This window comes from the organism of the source record quoted next, unplaced genomic scaffold (genome assembly GCF_019419815.1).
Source record: "Pyrus x bretschneideri cultivar Hongxiangsu unplaced genomic scaffold, Pyrus_bretschneideri_v1 Contig13, whole genome shotgun sequence".
Lineage (NCBI taxonomy): Eukaryota > Viridiplantae > Streptophyta > Magnoliopsida > Rosales > Rosaceae > Pyrus > Pyrus x bretschneideri.
Window position 1 is genome coordinate 6,645,365 of NW_025999424.1, and position 20,958 is coordinate 6,666,322.

The following is a 20,958-nucleotide window of genomic DNA, read 5'->3' on the forward strand; positions in this document are numbered from 1 at the left end:
TAGTCTGTTTTCTAACCACAGGCCTGCAGCCTCGACCCACGCCAGCAGCTGTGCTACTGAGCCTAATCCCTGCCACAACCCACATCTCCCTTAACCAGCTTATAAGGCTGGGCTCCAGTGCCTCAACCCACAAGCCAGCTTTCGTTGGCCTTTGACCAAACCAGCAGCTTAGGCTATTGTTTTCTGTCTCCTACCCAGACTCGTGGCCTGCAGTCCATTCTCAAGGCCGTTAAGGCCTTCCCTACTCACGACACCTAGCCTAAATATTTTTGGGGCTATATTTTGGAGCCGATAATATTATTTTGCTTCTACAATCAACCCTGTATGGCCTGATTTATTGAATTAATTAAAAGTGACATGCATTCCATTAATCTGATAATGAATCCAAAATTATTGACCTGAAGATCATTTTGGACATTGATGATTCAATAATTTATTTTTATACTTTGAACCGTTGACATACTTTCGTGATAACGAAACACTCACACTTGAGTTCCCGAAGAACCTCAAATCCACTACACTTAGTTGTACATTGCATTATGTGTTCTTGCAGGAACCTCTCTTTTATGAACTAAACGTTCATAAACTAAATTGAACTTGTAGCTTCAAATTTAGTGCCTTTGAAACCCGAAGTTTTCATAAAACAATACACCCATGAAAATCCAACGTTTTTCATGAAAACCATGTCTTAGAACTTGAATGTTCTAACTTTGATGCGTATGGATGATTCATTCCCATAAGCACCAATCACAATCTTGTTCCCTCTAATTCAGTGGATTGTCGAACCGTCACAAGTTTGATTTTCCCTGATTTGGATGTTTCTAATAAAAACTACTTTATGTGGGGTACAAGACATGAATCTCCACTTGACTATCAAGTAGCTAAGAAACCATTAAAGCCAACAATGACAAAGAGGAGCTGAATAAGCCTCCGCCATGATCTTTATTCGAAGACTTATGCCCGAAGCATTACCAATAGAGGTGCCTCATGAACGAGGATTCCATGGCTCTTTGGCTCGTTTCTACGGACTGTCTAATCATGAAAGACATTTCCTGAAGCACACCATGATTACGTCCGTGAATGAGTACAATTTTGAAGTTTATAAATCTGATCGAATTTTGACTGGAGAATACTTTTCTCGTCCTTCCATGTTTTTAACTTGCCCCTGAAGCAGTAGTGTAGAAAGCGGAAGTCTACTAAATTCTCGAATCTAATTACTACCCGAAGCGTGATCATTGGCACCTAAGACCCAAAACTTCAAGAATAAGGGATATTATTCCCAAACCTTAACCCTGCATAATCTACTTCCGTCTTGATGAAATAGATCATTAGTTATGCACCTGTTTGTACCCTTACCAATGTTGTTAAGGAGTACTATTCTAATAGTCAATATGTGAGACTAATTTTGCTCCACCGAACACTGTTGGAATAGCTGAATTTTGACATGAATGACCTTGTTGGCCGAATCCACCCTAGTAACTTTGGTTTACTTTGTGAAAATTTTTCCATGTTCTTGGATTCAAGTTTGGTGTATGCTTTACTTATAGATAATGTTATTGATATTGTCCTTGAATATGAGTTAATTGAATCATGTTTCTTGTATACATGTGACCGATTCAATTAAACATGTGATTAGGTAGGAATGTGGGGAAGTTAGTTGTTTGGATGAATGCGATACTACGCACACTAACTTTACACCTAAATCACATCTATAACAACATCTTTAGGTCTATCCAACCTGATTAAGAGCATTGGCATGCTCCTCGTTGTATGAATGGTATTGCATCACCATTTAAGGGACCTTAAATTCTCCCTGTTGTTGAGTTTTTAAGGATATTTGAGAGAACAATGATCATCAATGAAACCACTGAAGAAAATAGAGTGGAATATCTTTGCCCCACCTCAAAAAATGAGCCTGAAGCTTTGATTTGGGGCCAATGGGCTACCTCCCAACTGGGAACACGCCACATATGGCTGGCCTAGAGCCTAGCGATTGAGTAGTTTACTTGTTTTGGCACGACCATTTGGGACACTCAACGCATCTCCTTACCTGAAATAAGGATCTTATATCTACAAGCACACTTTGCCAAGTCTGCTCATTAGAGAAATTGATTTCTATATCATTCCTAGCAAAGATACGAAACGACTCCCTTTTCACAGTGGATTCAAGGGAATATATGTGGACTAATCCAACCAAAATGCGGACCATATAAATACTTATGGTTTTGGTTGATGAATCAACAAACTGGTCACATGTTTGTCCACATACATTGCTGCTAAACCTCCAGGCCGATTAAGGGTTCACCACCCTACTTATCCCTTAAGATCGGGGAGACTGGATAATGCTGAAAAGTTTACATCGATGGTTTTTGATAAAGTATTGCATGTCTTTTGGGTTTATAATTGAATATCGAATTCCATGATTCACCCCAAATAGCCTCGCCTAGTGATCATAAAGCACAATTTCAATGATCGCTCAAATTTTGGTAAACGTACCAAGTTTTCGATTTCTGCCTAAGGCTATGCAATCTTTGTATGCAGTTATGTTGGTCCGCCTTGAGGCCTATTGCCACCCAGCCTATATGACGTTACAGTTGGTTACTAGGTACGAACCTGACGTTTTTTGTATTTACACATTTGGATGTGTATTTCATATGCCAAGTTGCGTCGCCGCAACGTACCAATATGGGTCCTCAAAGAAGGATGTGAATATTTGTCGATTATGATTCTCCTTCACACTAGCTCTTTTAGAGTCCTTGCACGCGATCTCTTTACCCCTCATTTGCAGGTTGTCACTTTAATGAGACAGTATTCCTACTGTTAGGGGGAGATAAGAATATCAACGTTCCTGTAAAACGGCACAAAGTTGCGTGGACGTTGCCCACTATGTCTCATCTCGATCCCTATATCGCACAAGTGTGATAAGCAAGATTAAACCACACAATTGACATTCATAATTGATGTTGAACTCACCATGAGCCGAATTCGAGTTTTATTCACTTAGCGAATTTGATGTTTAATTGTTTTACTTCTATCGTTATAAAACTTAGATCAAATTACCTATCACTTTAGCTAAATATTGTTGTATCAAAAAAGAATTCCTCACTTTTATTTCTACAGATGAAACATAATATTTCAATTCGTCATCATAATATGAATGACTAAATGATTGCCAATTTGATTAAAAAGTGAACTCTTTCATTATGACACTTGAACATTTCTTTTGTTCAATTGAAAAATTTTATTCGCCGTTCAGTATTACGTTCTAATGGTATTCGTTTTTACTTGTAAATGAGAGATTTTAAATTCGATTCTTACCAAAAACGAATTTGAACCACGTTATTTTTTGGAGGTAACGTAGATAATATTGTTTATTAAAAAAAAAAAAAAATAAAATAATTTCATTGAATTGAACCTACTGTCGACCTATTAAACCCAAACTTTTATTTATGATTGAAGCGGTTCGCTTTCTTCTTTAATTTCTCTCTCTCTCTCTCTGCTCTCCAGCTACCTTCAGAAAGAAAACCTAGGCTCCCATTTACTCTCCCTCCCACACTCTCACATCCACTCTCCGCTGCACTATCTCTTCACATCTTGGTAAGTCTTCGCTGTTTTTGATTTCTTCCGTTGATCTCCTTCATCACGATCTCTGATTTTTGCTTATATTCTTGTTGATCTCTGATTTCTGCTTATTTCTGTACTTGTGTATCCTGGATCTATGATGTTTTGATTGTATTTGTGAATTTATTTAGCTAATTTATTTAATTGGTGAAGGAAAGCAACGTTATTGATTAAAAAGAACGTTAATTTCTTATTTTTGTTACAGTTTCTGGTGAATTTTCTGTAAATTTAGCTCTCAATTTCTGTGTTTGCGTTGGAATCCGAAGACTGAAAAGGGTAATATTCGATAAATTCATGATATTTTAAGCATAAGTTTTTGCAAATTGGTAAATCATTCCGAATTCCATCATCATTCAGTTTGCAATCAGTTTTTTTTGAGACGCTTCAGTATTTATATCGAAAATCGAACTACGAGGGAAGATGAACCTTCTTTCTTTGATTTTCAGCAAGCATTTTTGAAAAGTCACAATTCTATTCAGTTTGGCTTTGGAAAACTTGCTGATCGCGGATTAGTGCGAATATGTGTGTGTGTGTGTGTATATATATATTTATATATAAGTGTCTTTCGATATTTGGAAAATACACCGAACGAGTTGATTCAATTCGTTTTTATTATTATTTTTATTGAACAAATACATAGCTTAAGAGTTATCTTCTGTTATCGTTCTTATTCCTTATTTGTGTAATTGCATTCAGTGAAACCGATATAATTTTTTAAGAGTGCCTCAATTTGTTCATTGCTTCAGTTCTCGAGTTTGGAGTAAAGATGTTGCAGCTGCTGTACACGGTGATTTTCAGCGAAATGCTGCTGATTTTGACCTTGTTGTTTAAGACCCCTCTGAGGAAGCTGGTGATCCTGGCCTTGGATAAGATGAAGCGAGGGAAGGGCCCAGTGATGGTGAAGACGGTTGCTGGGACTGTATTTATTGTTCTGCTGGCCAACGTCTACAATCTGGTGGACATCAAGAACCGAACAAATGAATCTGGTGTGCTCAACCCTACTGACGAGGTTCTCATGTCCATGAAAATGCTCGAAATTTCTCTTATGGGTATTTTTCTCAATCTTTTAAGATTAGTTATCAGGCTTATGTATTGTTTATCTAGACTTTATCCTGTTTTTTCTTTTCAAGTTACTGAATTAGGTGTATTTGTTATGAGTTATGGCTCTTAATCATTGAGCGCATATGGGATGGAATTAGACAGAAATGGGTTGATTATACATAGGGCGAGTTCATAGCTTCCTTTTGAAGCAGCTGAATGTTCTTGTGCTTTGCCATTAAGTGTTGGATTTTCATCAGTTAGGTCTTGAACATAAGATCTTCTCGGTTGTTTGTTTCCCGATATTTTCTAACATTATAAATATGCTATCTTACTCCCCCTCCTTTTTGTTAGGCAGACCTTTCGTCATCTGATGTGAGGCAATTAAAATATCCTTTTGCTTATGTTATTGATAATTTTAGTGATTTCTGTTTGTAGGATGATGACAGATTAGACATTATATTGTTTGCTAATTGTATTTCTTTGATTTGCTCGATCACCATTCATATCCTTCAAAACTGACTTTCAATTGTATCGAATGCAGGATTTTTCCTGTTCCTTTCACTGATGATGGATAGGTTACACCATTACATAAGAGAACTTCGATTCCTGAGGAAGGCGATGGAGGCTGCGAAAAGACAAAACCAAAGTTCTCAAGACGATAAAAACGGAAGTTCAGAGCAACTTAAGACCTTAGTACAAGAGAATGAGACATTGAGGACAAAGATCAAAACTCTGGAGTCTGAATATGAGACGAAAGCAAAGAAGGCAAAGGCGGCGGGAAGTGAGGTAGAGGCCCTAAGAAAGCAATCTGAAGGACTCCTTATGGAATACGACCGCTTGCTGGCAGACAACCAAAATCTCCGCAGTCAGTTAACATCAATTGAACAGAGCGCATCCTACTCGGATGGAAAGAAGAACACGTAATGGAGTGGTTACTTTGGTAATTGTTGGTCATCTTGTTCAATATATAACTTTATGAGGCGTAGTGTAGATTTGGGATCGAAGCATAAAACAATATGGCTGCAGTTATAAAAATCCTGCCCTTGGTTATGTATAAATGTAATCAAATGATGCAAGAATTTTGTTAATTCTCGTTTCTATTTGTCAAAGACTGCTTCTTGATATAGTTTATAAGTAGGCAATTTAGGGCTGGTTTGGTATTGCTGTATTTTGAAAAAAAATTGATTTTGCTATGATGTGAGAATAAGCTCATTTTTACCGCTTCATGTTTTTAGTTTTTTTTTTACTTAAAACTGTAAAAATAAGCTGTTTTTAAGTGTGGTAAACATTTTTTTGAGTTTAGCTTTTTTTTATACTTATTTTTTATAAAAACACTTCAGTATCAAACCAGTACTTAGTGTTATCATTTACATGATCTTCCAACTTGGAAAATGTGTAGCTGAGTGATCTTCGCTTCTCCTCCGAAGTTGAGAACTTACGGATGTTGTGAGGAGTAATCTCATCCTAGCAATCGCTTACTCGGGGGAGCGCAAGCAGTCGCTTATGTGTGTCTCGCACAACGAATTATTTGGAAATAATTGTTGTTCTGGTAATAAGAACTAGATGAAGCCCACAGACGATGTGTGTGTAAATATGAAGTTTTCAAAAGAAAAAAAAATTATAATGTGGGATAGAGAGAAGTTGGAGCACCAGCGGAGCCAATTAAGTTTTTTCATGTCTTCTTATATGTTATATTTAAGTTTTTTCATATTTGTACAGTAATATTTGCCCATTGAACATTATCTAATATAATATGGGCTGAAGGATCAGGAGGCTCAGGACACTTAGGCTTGAAAGGTGTGTCACTTCATTTCTTGCCTCAAGTTTTTTTAATTTGTTCATGTATGTCTTGAATTTGTCTGAGTTTATTTTTCAGTAAATTTGAATCAGCATATGATATTTTTATTGTTTGTTTATCTTTTCAATCATTTTTTTTGTTAAAATTATACATGTATTAGAAAAAGTGGTTATACTCAATATCAGCAATGTTATCATATGATTTTGGAATGACAATACAATTACGTTGTAAATATTAAATTTGTAATATTCATAATAATTATTCTCGATGTGTAAGATTCTACATGTTAAAGTTAGGTTGGCCCTCATTAAAAATTCTACCTACGTCATTGAATTGGAGAGAGAGAGAGAGAGAGAGAGAGAGAAATGCTGGGTTCTTTTTTTTATTACTTTTTTTTTTCAATTTACAAAGGCTAGCATGTGGGTGTGGTTGAATTTTAGTTTGTGCGAAAATATATTACTGTTTATAATTTTATTTTGTGATAGGATATCAAATTACTTTTGACGCTTATGAGTTTTGTTAATAGGTATTTTAAATACGTATTTATATGTATTGAGTTAGATTTCAGCTCAAGTTTATTCAATTCCACTGGCGACACCTCTCTCTGGGTGCAGGTGGTTGCAAAATCAACTTGCAAAATTCCCAGTGTAATTAATATTTCAATGGAATCGAAGAAGGCCATACGAAAAATGGAAAACCATTATAAGAAATAGAAGCATGGTGTGTTAGTTTTCTGTTGGAGGTTGGTGTTCAAACAGTCAAGTTTTAAAAATTTCGCATACCAAATCAAAAATCTGGGTGCGTTTGTTGCATCGGACTATCTCGGACTGAATTGGCTTTGGGGACTAAGTTGGACTGGCTTAGACTAGACTAAGTTAAACTAACTTAGTGAAGGGTTTGGTGTAGTGTCGAATTAAGAACTAAAAACAATAATAAATTCTAATATTATATTATTTAATTCACTATAATTATTATTTTATATTATTAATTCAGGTTTATTATTATGTTATTCTTACTTATGCCTATATTTTTCCTCTCTAGAAACCTCCGTAGTGCTTTCCTTTTTTTTTTTATCTGTTCATTTTCCTCACCCTTTGTAAGTTTCTCCATCCTATTCTCTCTTTTTCTTTGTCCCTCTCCTTTTCATCTCCACCTTTTTCTTCCTACTTTTCTCCGTTCATCTCCCTTGTTTCTTTTTCTAATTTTTCTAAGACGCAATTGGCAAATCAGAACCCATATCAGAGTTTGAGTCATATGGGTGCTCAGCGTTCTGCTTCTCCAGCGTCAACGACGAAGGTCTGCGATTAGGGAGTCTGGAGTGCATGTGTAATTAAAACGGCTCTTGTGCATGTGTGAATGAACGACTGCTGTGTGTTTCATACGCACAACAATTTTGTTTTTGTTTTGTTTTGTTTTTTTTTTTTTTTTTTTTTTTTTTTTGGGTATCAAATTTTGGGTTTGGATCTGGTTTTGAGAATGGAAAGAGTGCATAGTTTTTTTCCTTTTTTTTTTTCAAATTTGAGGGATTTAGGTTTGAAAATGGTATATGAGAGGGTGAAGCAGAGCAGAGTTGGTAAATGGGATTTGGGTTTCGAATTTTGTGAGGAACAAGTAGGAAGAGGAGGGGGGGGGGGGGCGAAGGAAGGAGTTGGTCTTAGCAATCCGGTCGATTTCGGGGGGTCTCGCTAAGACCCTCTAGCGAAGCTGTTAGTCTTGGTTAGTCAGGGCGAGTCTCATTAAAGCTTGTCCTGGTGTGAACAAACACGATACTGCACTCCCACTTAATCTAATCCAGTCTAGTGAATGCTAGCGAGTGCAAACAAACGCACCCAAGGATTTACATCAACCTTTCTCATGTTTTCTCAAACGATCAGTGCATATCATTGCGATTTGAGATGAACTTGATGCATATCATTGCGATTTGAGATGAACTTGATGCATATGAGGGGGAAACAGGAGCTTCATGGAAAATAATGTCCTTAATTTATCACCACTGAAATACTTTTTCATTTGGCAGCCAAGCACTATACTTTAGTGTCAAAAACACTTTTGTGCAATGTAGAAGCACCAATTTAGTTGCTTGCCAAACACACACTGCTTTTTCATCAAAACGCTGCGAACAAGTGCTACTGACCAAGTAACGCTGGCATGCAAAAGCGCTTTATAGAATAGAGCTTCTAAATGAATCGTAAATTAATAGAAAAGTTGATATACACCCAAATGTATCATGGGATTTTAGCTAGGAAACACTTGTGTCGAAAAGAAATTTGAACTTTCCTCTTCCTCCCACCCAACATGTCGATCGCCTTCGCCTGGCAAAGCCCCTCAAACAAAACTTTAGGCCGATTCCACTTGGAAGAAGCGTGGCCACCCAAATATATGTTATGTGTTCTCGAATCTTAAAAATCTAATCCAATGAAACCAAATGTGGTTCTATGGGATATTAATGCCAAATTGCCAGTTGAGAAGCCGAACACTATCTCTGCTTACCATCGATGAGGGAGGGAGTACTTTACAAGAAACACACCGACGCTTAAGTTAATGTTTGTTCAAGATGATTGTAGTATATTAAAAAGTGATTTCATACTTTCCTCTTCGACCCCCTCATGTTGATGTGATTATTGACGTTTTGTAACTATAAAATACTTGGACTCCAAGTCCTACTTTCCTTCTATTTCTTCATATTCACGCTTCTGTTCGATCATGTTCCTTTATTCTAGCTCCACTCCTCCATGTTCAAGATTCATAAGAAGTGGCTCGTTGCTTGAGCCTTAATTTTTGCAACCACAGCTTGGCCTCAACCTTCCATTTCAGGATACTAGTTGAAAAAGTAGATAGAGATCATATATTGTATTAGGGTGTGTTGCATGCACGAGGCATTATATTGCTTAAGGGTGGATGCGGTGCGGTTTCGAGTGAAACTGCAACCGAAACCGAAACATTTTGCGATGCGGTTTTGAAGCCAAAACCGAAATGAAACCAAACCGTTTGGTTCGGTTCGGTGCGGTTTCAAAGGGTTTCGGTTCGGTTTTTGAGATTTTTTTTTTTTTTTTTTTTTTTTTTTTTTTTTCTCTCCTTGTATTTCTAGTTCTTCTGGTTTTGGTCCGAGAAGGAAGGGAAAATGTTGAGTGCGTTTTTTATCCAGTCACGGTAGCAACCATATTCCAAAACTGGTAGCTAAAGGGGGGCTTGCTTTTACAGGTTTGTGCTGGTTGTTTTGTTTTTGGTTGAAACACGTTTGTGCTGGTTGTTTAGGACGAGCACAAGGCCTTATGCTAGTCAAGGTCTTATGCTAAAGGGGGGCTTGCTTTTACAGGTGAGCTTGCTATGCTAGTCAAGGTCTTATGCTGTTTGAGCGGAACTGAGAGGATTGTTCTTCTTGTATACTTGATAATTAGGAGTACTACTGATTAGATTTTCAATTAGAACCGCATTTTCCTTTTCTCGTTCTTGTTATTAATCTGCTGCATTTCTCTACTTTTCCCATTTTGATCCAGTGTGGGCAAGGGAATACAATAGATCAGCTATGACCAAGTTATGTGAAATCATTGTCCGAAACTAAAGTGAAAAACATTGCTGCCGGACTATGGCATACACTGTGTAGTTGAGTCTATACTATAAATGTATGGACTCTAACAAAGAACCAAACATGACATTTAATATATGGTACGGTTTCAGTTTCGGTTCGGTTTTGAAAACCCAAAACTGAAACTAAACCGTTTTCCTAACATTGCTTTCGGTTTGGTTTCGTGTTTCGGTTTTGGTTTTCGATTCCAAGTGCCCACCCCTAATATTGCTTAAACAAATCTCAAGTAGATACGAAAGTAACATGCAACCATATGAAACCGTATATGATATATTACGTAACTGAAAATTCGATCAGAAAGCAAATTCTAAAGCTAGATTGCTCCATCGTTTCCCAATTATTTCCAATCCATCAACCAATGGCATTAAACTTCATGCCGAAGCTCAGTGCTCTGTCCATAATACTAGTCATGGTTCTAGCCATGGCTACATTTCCAGTCCGAGCAAGTCGCAAGTCCAAAGAAACCCAACTCTCCTTCTACTTCCAAGACATCTCTACCGCTCCGAATGCACAGACTTTCCATTTGTAGGTATTCCCGGCAAGCGTTGGACCTTCACTCAATTTGCCACAATTTACACCGTTGATGACCCCATAACGGAAGGCTTAGACCGAAACTTAGCCTCCGTTGGCAGGGTTCAGGGGTCGTCTATGACATCAGGACTGGACGGACGGAATGCTCTTGTATTATTGTCGATTGTGTTCACAAACAAGAAGTACAATGGCAGCACTCTAGGAGATACAAGGCACTAGTAAGCAATTTGAGGAGGTTAGAGAACTATCGGTGGTTTCAGGTACCGGAAAATTTCGATTTGTTAGCGGATGTACTATATTTGAAACAGTTCTGGTGGACCTTCCAAATTCATACGCAGTAATACGATGCAATGTTACAGTAAAGCACCACTAGAATATCATGTTCATTGGTTATACTATATATGTATGCAATATAATTGCAGTTCATGTTCTTCTTTGCAGTTCGTGTTCTTCATGCTATCAAATGCTTTGGTTTGTAATTTATAATTTGTAGGTCAACTCTTGAGGCTTGAGAAATATACCAATGAAGTCCTGAATAAAAGACTGATTAAATCTGAACAAGTATTGTGAATTTTGATCCTAAATTCAATATTTATATATTCTTGGATGTTATGGCCAAATCCTGAACCAGATGAACTCTCCTACGAAAACACATATTTCTTCGCACTTTAAGCCCCGGAAAGATACGTAAGAAACCATAAGGGCTGGCCCGGAGAGAAAGCAGATACAAGATATTGGATCGCTTCTCTCTGCAAAGCGTTTGGGAGAAACATTGTTACTTGACATTTGAGGTTTTTGATTGATATGTAATTTAGGTTGTACCAGTTACTATCTTTTGTCTATGAATTTCTACAACTTGCAGGCCTCCTTGCATTTCATGTACTATGCATGCAGTATGCACTTTGAAGGAGTTTTAGTCAATTTTTTCTAACAATGAACATGATAAGTCAATAACATCGATCGGTTACTGACAATCTTCTGTCAAAATACTCTATACATGTGATGTTTCAACATACATAAAAGGCTTGAAGGGTACGTAGCGCCCATAATAAAAAGAAAAATTAAAAAAAAAAAAACCTCTCACGCACAGAAGCGCACATGGAGAAGCTAGTATATGATAAAATACTTGGAGGTGGCAATTATAAAACTCAAATGCAAGTGAATGGGAGCTTTCACAATGACTAATTCATATGCAGATTCTAATAATATTCCAAAGTATTAAAACATTAACAATGTTAATAGGTGGTGGATTAGTATTGAATTGGAAAGTTCTGGTGCTGTTAGACCCTTTCTCTAGCCACAAACAGAACTTTAGGCCATTTCCACTTTGAAGAACCATATCCACCCAAGTGGAGTCCTATATTCTTTGAAGGAGATTAAATAAGCCAATTTGCCAATAGAATTTACTTTCAATTTTCAACAGAGGGAACAGAAATCTGGTGATTCAGTTGTAAATGCTGGGTTCTGGCTTGCCAAATGCCAACTCAAACTGGCCCATCTTTTCAGAGTTACCTAAAACGGTAAATATTGGCAGGATGATATTGAAAGCTACACCCAATTTGGCACCCGTCTTTTACCTACCAGATGAAGAAACTGATGCGCAGATATCTTTTATACCAAGAATTATTATGGCTTCTCCTCTATGCCATGGGAATTAAACCAAACTGGTCCGCCAGCACGAGAAGTTTTTCAGTCGGATTGTCACACAGTTATGGAGGTGTTACTCTGTTAGTAGTCTTTGTGTCAAACTACATAGATAAAACATAAAAGATATGTCATAGACTTAAGGCTCGTTTGTGATGCTTTGGTAGGAATCACTTTGCTCGTAACCGCATTTATTCAAACTTCTTCAGCAGAAACACGTTTAGTCTTTTATTAAAAACTTAAGTACTTCCCAAATAAGCATTGACACGTTTTTCTCCATAAAGCGCTTCTATGACTCAGAAACACTTTTAACTTTTTATGTCACACATTCAAAAAACGCTTTTATCTGTTAAAAATTGTTTTAGCCTTTCTAGAAGCAATTTCAACCTGTAACCTTAGAATATTGTTAAAACATGAGAAAACTAATAATACCACGTACCAGTATGCAATTGAGAGACGGCTTAATGGCAAAAACACTAAAAGTCATAGCAGTAAAACAAAAGAACGGAGAAAAAAAGGATGGATTTTTATGATTACCAAAAACTTGAAATCGAAGGAAGTAACAAGTTATCTCTGTCCCTCTCAAGAATGGGATTGCTTAAACCTACACCACTACTATTTCTCCTACTTTTTTTGCAGCCCTCTAAAATATCCACATTAATTCTGCAACTAATATTATTGCTATCTAAGAAATCTAAATCCAAATCCTTCTCACTACCTACACCTTCAGCATCGTCCTCAATACTGTTGCTTTCATCACAATCGTTATCTCTAACTGTGATCCAACTCTCATCATCAAAAGTCCACCTGGGGTCCCCTGAAAACAGCGACAACCGTCTGATCCTCTGATCATCGGAGGAGTTTTCGAAACTCGGGTTTTGATCAAGACTGCCCGAAGTCTCTGATTCCCCTAAAGAATTCCATATGTCTTGATCGAGAATACTTGTTGGAGAAAATGAAGTGGATTCTTGAACTTGTTTTGTAATTTTAGAAGAACTAATTGAAACTTCATCATCTTCTTCTTGCCCAAGAAATGAATGCTTTAGAAGCTGACTAGCCGTCCAACGCTCCGTTGGGTCCCTCCGTAAGCACTTTTCCAAAAAGTGCGTTGCTTGTTCTGAGAGGAAGCTTGGAATCTCAGGCAACTCCTTAGAGTATGCAATTTGATACAGAACAGTTACTGGGTCAGCTGCTTTAGGCCACGGCGCTGATCCTCCGGTAGCCATTTCGATAATTGTACAACCGAGAGCCCATATGTCGCACGCGAATCCCTGCTCTTCTCCTCGTGCCACCTCCGGCGCCATAAACATTGGCGTGCCTCCAATTGTTGCGGCCGAAGCTCCTGCCGGATTAGCCCACCTAGCGCATCCAAAATCTGCAATTTTCGGACCGTCTTCACCAGCCAAGATGTTCCTGCCTTTTATGTCACAATGTACCAACCCAAGTGAATGCAAGTAGTCTAGCCCTTTCACAATGCCCCTCGTGTAGTTTCTGATCATCGATTCGTCAACTAGGCCTCCGCGGCTGCGAATTGCATCGATGATGGTGCCGCCGGGCACGTACTCCATGAGAAGATTGTACATGAGCTTGTTGTTCTCACTAGTAATGTCATGCCCCATGTAGCTTACAACATGTGGACTGCTCAAAACAGAGTGAATTTTTTGCTCCCTCTGCAAGAACTCGGATTGAGACACCTGGGCGGACTTGACGGCAAACTTGTCACCGGAGCTGGGAGAGGTGGCTAAGGAGACGGTGGCTGATGAGCCTTGGCCAATGGTGCAGCCTCTTGTCCAGTCCATTTGGTGATGAGCAAAGAATAAAACGTACAAAATACAAAACTTTTGTGTTGGTTAAGATGCCTATTGGCTTCGCCTTTATATATGGACCAACTCACTTGCAAATACAAGGTGGCATTTTTTAAAACGTTAGTTTAATTGGTTGGTTGGGTCTATCTCTCACACACTCTACCGCCAATAGGGTCGACAATTCCCTTAACTTAGGTGGCCACGTGTCGAAATTCGGGTGGGGTTGACGGCATCTGCCTCCCACACGGGTGCGATTTGGCGAAGCGGGATGTCAACATGTGTCAAGAATTGGGGTTTAAGAGCCAACATGATCCTCTCCGGATTCTTTTGGTGAGGATTTTGGAGATCAGTGAATTGTATACATACATCGTACGATTAGTTTTTGTCAGGTACTGTTTGTGTTTAATTTTAAATAAAAATATTTAAAATAATTTTTGACCGTACGATGTACGATGAACGGACACGATTCACAAGATCCTCACAAAGAGGATCCGGCGAGAATCCGGATTCGTTTAAGAGGGTGCAAACCTAAAAATTTGGGTACACATTTGGTTTTGGTTTTGGTTTGGTGAAGGAGATGGGAGAGGTTGGACAGAGTTAGATTGGATTGGATAATCCTAACGGGATTGGATTCTGTAATTTGGAAGGATATGTGAAATTAAAATTGGGAGGGTTTGTCGGTAAGGTGTGTTGAACCACCAAAATAGGGTTGAATTTTAGTATCACTTTCAATTCTAGTTTTGGTAAATGGTTGAATTTAAGCATGTGATTTACCACTATACATGCAAGTCTTGTCAAAAATCAAGTCTTCTTTTTGGTTGAGAAAAAAATACAAATATGGAATTTTATGCCAATTGGGGTATTATTATCCAAAGTTTAAAGAAGGGGATTTAGAGTTTTGACCAAGTCTTACACTAAACCATGCACCATCATTTTTTTAAGGGGCTTTTAGATCCAGGTCCAAAAATGTAGAGTGTTTTTAGGAGTGAGTCCAGTTATCTAATTATATGTTTTTATTTCTTTTATACTCATTTTATATTTTCTAAAAATATTAAAAATCAATTAAAATCTTCTAATATTATGCATTTTCCAACTCCAAAAGAATATATTTAATATCTTATAACAAAAATACTAATATACTAACATAAATTTATCTACAAAACATTCTACCCTAACTCAAGTAACAAATATATGAATGTATATAATACCTATACGTGAGATATGAAACCTAATTAAAATGTAGAAAAAACATAACATACCTACAAGTAAGACACATTAATCTGTGACAGGTTGATTATAAAAAAAAGAATCTGTCATATAGGTAGATAAATATAATTAACCTGTGATATAGGTTGATTATAAAAATTAAAAATAAAATCTATAAAGGGGGTTTAAAGTAGGAGGAAGAACGAGAAATAACAAAAAGATAAATAAAAAGAAATAAGCAAAGAGATAATTGAGAAGAAATTTGATTTTTATAATAAATCTTATCATTGAACAGATAACTATTGATAATTAAATAATTAAATATAACAAATTGGACTTATTTTAATAAACTGGACTATTCCTACTATTGGCTCAAAAAATTGGACTTATATCAAGTTTCCCCTTTTTTTAATTATTTTTGGGACCCTGGATTCTTTGACCAATGCAGATTTTGCAATGGCAATACTCATAAATTTTCAATATTAGCCCAATTTTTCCCTATTGTAGCCGGTATTTAAAATATTCACGAAATTATCAATCTTTTTGTTGAAATATTTGAAAAATCAAAGATTAATATAGAAAGAAGGGGTAAAACTTCACCCTATATCAATGAGATATAGGAAAATTAATAAATATTGATGATATTTATTGATTCATTACAAAAAATTTGTTATAACCCATTGCAACTTTTGAACTTTTGAAATTTTTTTGAGAATATTTTCTCTAATTTTGATCAAATCTTAATGAGTTGATATACTCACTCCATTGTAAATTTCCATAATTTCTATCAAAGGCAACCAATATCTATGTCGATATCCATATTTTAAACATAAATGGTAGCTACATATTATCATTGACTTAAGATCACATTTTGTGGAAATTTGTGTTGTCATCACTGGGGCACAAAAAATTCAAATAAACTTAAAATGTTAAGCAACAACAGTATATGTGAAGCCGATGGACTAGGGAAAATTCAAACAAATTTGAGTTTTTTTTTTTTTTTTTTTTTTTTGTAGTCTCTCTCTTCTTAGGGAAAATTTGTAGCCTTCTGTTTTTTCTGTTAATGATGTATAGTTTAATCAAGTTGGTTGAAATTCATACTCTTCAGATCTTTTTGTTCAAAGTCGACAGGACTAGAGAATCCGGATCACTCAATTTAAATCTTGACCCTCATTTCCCACCACACACAAAATCAAACCCTTGAACGGTCCAAATCTCTTTTTTCTCTCGCTCCCTTAAACCGCCCGAATTCTTTGGCTCTGAACACAGAGATCTCCGCATTTGAATTCCGCCTTACGCAGCAAATTTGTATTAGCTTTTTTAAATTGTAGATGTTGATGTGACCTATATAAATTTGTGTTATTCTTTTACCGTTGGATTATACTGCAATATCTACTTGATAAAAAGCCAAATAATCAGATATTAGAGTCGATTTTGTGTCCGTTAAGTAAAGCAATCATGATTGATGATATGCCGTCTTGGACGTGTCCCTTAATAATTTCATGTCTAAGTTTGCGGACAAAGGAAAGGCGATGATCCACAAAAGTAGCATACACACCACAAAAGGAATTCCTATGCTAAATAAAGCACTTTCATAATTCCTTTACAGAAACTACCACGGAGTGACTCAGTGATTGATAACGAATTTCAGATCTATATTTGATATGATATGTTTTGTATTTAATTCTTAGTGTTGGTGAATTGCACATGATGGCCAGTGAGAGATTAAAATGTCTCTGTGAATCTTCTCAACCTCCAAAAAGTGCACTGCCGAGTTAAAACCACCAGTCGGTCTCTTTTAAAAAGAAATTAATAATTCCTTTCTAGAAAGAACAAAATAAAGTAGAAAAAAATTACAATTAATCATAGACGAAAAAGTATCATTTAAGGCACTAAAAGAAAAGAATAATCTTGGTAGTAATTTTAATTTAGAAAGGTACTTGCCATTAATTATAATTAAATAATTAAGGGATTGAAACCATTAAATTATATTAAACACTAAGAAACCAGCATGAACAATGTTTGATTAATTCATATGTTACGTTTCGTTGCTTCAAACCTCATGTTTCATCTACTCTTAGACATTTGTTTTGCTAATTAAAATATTAAACGTCCTTCTCTAACTTCCACCGTGCACGAAGGTACACACTACAATATTATGCCAACCAATATATATATATATATATATATATATATATATAAGGAGTAAATCCGTGACATCACTTTTTTTACACAACTTTTAATATGCGTTTTTGTGAGGCCCACTTCGTATTGTATTTCAAGGATTCGAATCGTATCTTTTAGGCCTTTTCTCAAAAATCATGTCTACCAAAAATCACTTAATCTGAAACCATATGAACGTTGAATTAAAGGTTTAGGTTTTTTTAGGATTGTATTCGTTCATTTTCTTCACTACAAATGAATGTTTTAATATTTTTAAACTTGTCTAAGTTTTTGCTAGTATAATCTATGAATGATATCCTAAAAGATAAATTGTTTGGATCGTTAACATACGTTACAAAGTAAACTTCACAAAAACTTGTATAAAACATTATGTAAAAAAATGATGTCACATAATATATATATATATGTATATATATATATATATATATATATATATATATTGTTCCACCTCTTAATTAATAAAACACAAGATGGTAGATAAACTTGATGGACCAATAAAAGGTAGAAGGTGGGGTGGTGGTTTGGAACTTGCAACTTGCAAGAGAGTTAAAGAGAGGAATCAATTCAAAAGCCAAAAAAGGGTAGAGGTTGAAACCGATTCCCAATTGACTAAACTATATCCACAGTAACTAAGCAGGTGAAATTAGTTGTTGTTTTGGGGGTTATAAAAGTAAAATGGCACCAACAACAACCCTAATTAACAATCTTCTATTTGTTGTCTCACTCACACACATACTTAATCACCATCTAAATATCTAATCTCTGCCAAAACCTTGTTTAGTTAGTTGGACCAAGAGTGAGTATCTAAACCAACAACTCTAAAATTTTATGCGTCGCTTGTAAGATAGTTCTACATGATCTACATGTTTATATATAATCCAAGTAATGTTTTCTTGCCAATGTTATGTTGTAAGACAAAATATTTATATTGTCAGACTAAATCTAAACAACGTAATTAGGAATGCGTTAAATTAATATGTTACATATTCATGACCGGATGCCTAACAATATTATGACAAGTTATAAAATCTAAATAATATAATTAGAAATGAGTTGAGCTAATATGTGATACATATTCACAATCGAATGTCAAACAATAACAAAAAATATGAACAATATAATCCGAATTTGAAAATAAATTAATTAACGTGTAACACAGATTTACAGTCAATCTAACGATAGTAGAACATATGATTATAGTTCATTTTTCATGAGAAAAACTCATCATTCACTACTCATTACTCGTGAAAGTGGAGGCTAAAAATGAACAATAGGAAAGGGAACACGTAGGTGTTGAGGGTTATCGAGGGGCACGTTTTATATTTGTGTCGTGCGTTGTATTTGTGGAAGTGACAAGGTTTACGTGCCTTTCATGCAACTGAAATAGAAATATAAAAAAGAAGAGTTGTGGACTGGGGTCCTTGACAACACTACATAGGTGGCTTATTTAATTGATGTCTCGTTTCCCTTGCGGCAGAGGATAAGGAAAGGGTTGCAGAATGCAGATTGCTTTGTCTTGTAAATTAAATTGCATGATAGTGGCTCTGAAAAGTTAATTTCTGTGAAACGGTTCACCGTCTTGTAATATTTCAATTCAATAACACTAAATCAAAGAGAGTTTGCATATGTAAATTACATTTTTAGGCAAAAATGTCACGATAAAAATAAGTCGTTTCATGCAAGCATTCTCGTCATTGTAAGCGTGAGTTTGGAGTCTTTGCTAGCTTTTCTAACAATTAAATGGTACTGAATTAGAGACTATGCACTTTTTATTTGGCAATAAGATGAAACAAATACTTGAATCCCTATGATCTGCATTGGTCCTACTTTGACTTGTACCACTATTCGCCTAAAAATATTGCTTATAAAGTTCCCAGCCCCACTTATCTTAGCTAAGTTTTAAACGCAAAGCATGTGGTGAGCTGAAGTAATAACGGCGCAACCAATCATGCAAATGGCATGGAGCTAATCAGTATTTTGGGGTAATTGCATATACTCAAATCAAGTTCCAAAATTTAGCAATTTCAAATCACAATGACGAGTCGTGACGATATCTTATTTGTCCAACGTGTCGACAGTCCCTAGGCCAAGTCATGGAAGTCGGTGTCATAGAATCACGTCCATGTTGCCAATCTCAAATTTGGGTTTACCTAGACCGAATAATTTGTACTTCATCTAAAATGAACCTAGATCCTCTTTAGATCTAAAAAAAAATTGAGTCTAAAGATCAAATAATCTTGCCCATTGAAAATTGATTCAACGGCTACAATTATTATAACTTTTAGAAGGATCTCTTGTTTGTAAGCCGTTGGATTAAATTTCAACAGGCCCAGATCATTTGATCCTTAGGCTCAGTTTTTTTAGATTCGGAGAGGATCTGGGTTCATCTAAAATTATTTGAGTTTTACAATGTTGTGAGTTTTTGGGGTTGGAAAAAATAAATGAGGGTTTGCTTTTTTTTTTGGTGAAAAAATTGTTATAGATAGATTGGTTACTCTCGCTACAAACGTCAGAGCATACCCACACCTTGGGCGGGAATGGATTATGCGTGACATTTAACTGCCAACTACCACAGGTATGAATTTATGTAAAAATTTACAGATCATGCTTCAACAAAAACTGCTAACAACAAAACTTAAACTTAAATAGGACGACACATAAAGTATAAACCTTACAAACTGAGCCAATCCTCGTCGGTCACGAGGGATTGCTTTGGTTTAGCATGATAGGGTGGGTTTGTTGTAGCCGGCATTTGAATGAGTAGAGATGGATGATGGATTTGCTTGCTTGGACGTGCCGTTATAGTAAGTGATTGGTTCTATCTGTCTGTGTGGATGATGGGACAGATGGAATCATAGAAGGCTCAGGCACACGTAACAAGTTTGCTTTTGTGTCGCTTTTTAGTTTGTTGGTTAGAGACTTTGAGGGCTAAAAGTGCTTTCAATATTGTCACTCTTTCTGCTTCAACCACGTACTTAGGCGAATCCAAATCGAAGATGAAATCACACCATTAACACTTCTAGAACGTACAGGTGTGATTTGTGTGAACATTATGAAAATGTCACGTTAACGGTATCTCAAGTTATTTGCGTATTATTATGTAAAATTTAATATCTTGATTTTTTTATATAATAATACATGATTAATTTGAAAAACTATTAGCATTATATTCCAAATGCAAGGAAAATTTTCTCAAACATTTTCTGTTGCTGCTATGTGCATAGACAAATCCTAAATGAAAGTGAAATCGCCTCATTGACGCTTCTACTACATACTAGCGTAACTTTTAGAGAAACTCTAATGCATCTACGATAGTATATTGACAATATTTCAAATCGATTATGTAGGTTACATGCTACCAGTATCCCAACAAATCTCACAATCACACAATCACACATGCCATTGCGTTTTCTGGCTTTGATTTGTGAGCTCAAAATTCAACCAATGACATCATCTTTCCATAAAAATGATTTGTACTTGCGACCTGTATAAATATTGGTGGAAGCCTAAAAGTGTCTCGTGTCTTGCAGTCATTGTGACAC

The 20,958-nt window shown here is 36.1% G+C and overlaps 2 protein-coding genes and 1 pseudogene across 3 annotated transcripts; 2 read left to right on the forward strand and 1 right to left on the reverse strand.

Annotated features, from left to right (window-relative positions):
* Window positions 1-3,437: 3,437 nt before the first annotated feature.
* LOC125474907 (B-cell receptor-associated protein 31-like) lies at window positions 3,438-5,784 on the forward strand. 2 transcript variants are annotated; one of them, XM_048579156.1, is made up of 4 exons: window positions 3,441-3,597; window positions 3,827-3,897; window positions 4,368-4,670; window positions 5,204-5,784. In XM_048579156.1, the coding sequence occupies exons 3-4, from the start codon at window positions 4,388-4,390 to the stop codon at window positions 5,584-5,586; spliced, it is 666 nt and encodes a 221-aa protein (XP_048435113.1). In that variant the 5' UTR covers window positions 3,441-3,597; window positions 3,827-3,897; window positions 4,368-4,387; the 3' UTR covers window positions 5,587-5,784. The 2 variants fall into 2 exon arrangements, with proteins under 2 accessions (XP_048435112.1, XP_048435113.1); XM_048579155.1 differs by lacking the exon at window positions 3,827-3,897 and having other exon boundaries at window positions 3,438-3,597.
* A 4,527-nt stretch (window positions 5,785-10,311) lies between these two features.
* On the forward strand, window positions 10,312-11,007 carry LOC125474750 (annotated as a pseudogene).
* Window positions 11,008-12,728: 1,721 nt separating this feature from the next.
* On the reverse strand, window positions 12,729-14,058 carry LOC125474711 (mitogen-activated protein kinase kinase kinase 18-like). Its single transcript, XM_048578689.1, has one exon. It carries the CDS (start codon window positions 14,018-14,020, stop codon window positions 12,755-12,757), a length of 1,266 nt encoding a protein of 421 aa, XP_048434646.1. The 5' UTR covers window positions 14,021-14,058; the 3' UTR covers window positions 12,729-12,754.
* Window positions 14,059-20,958: the final 6,900 nt, after the last annotated feature.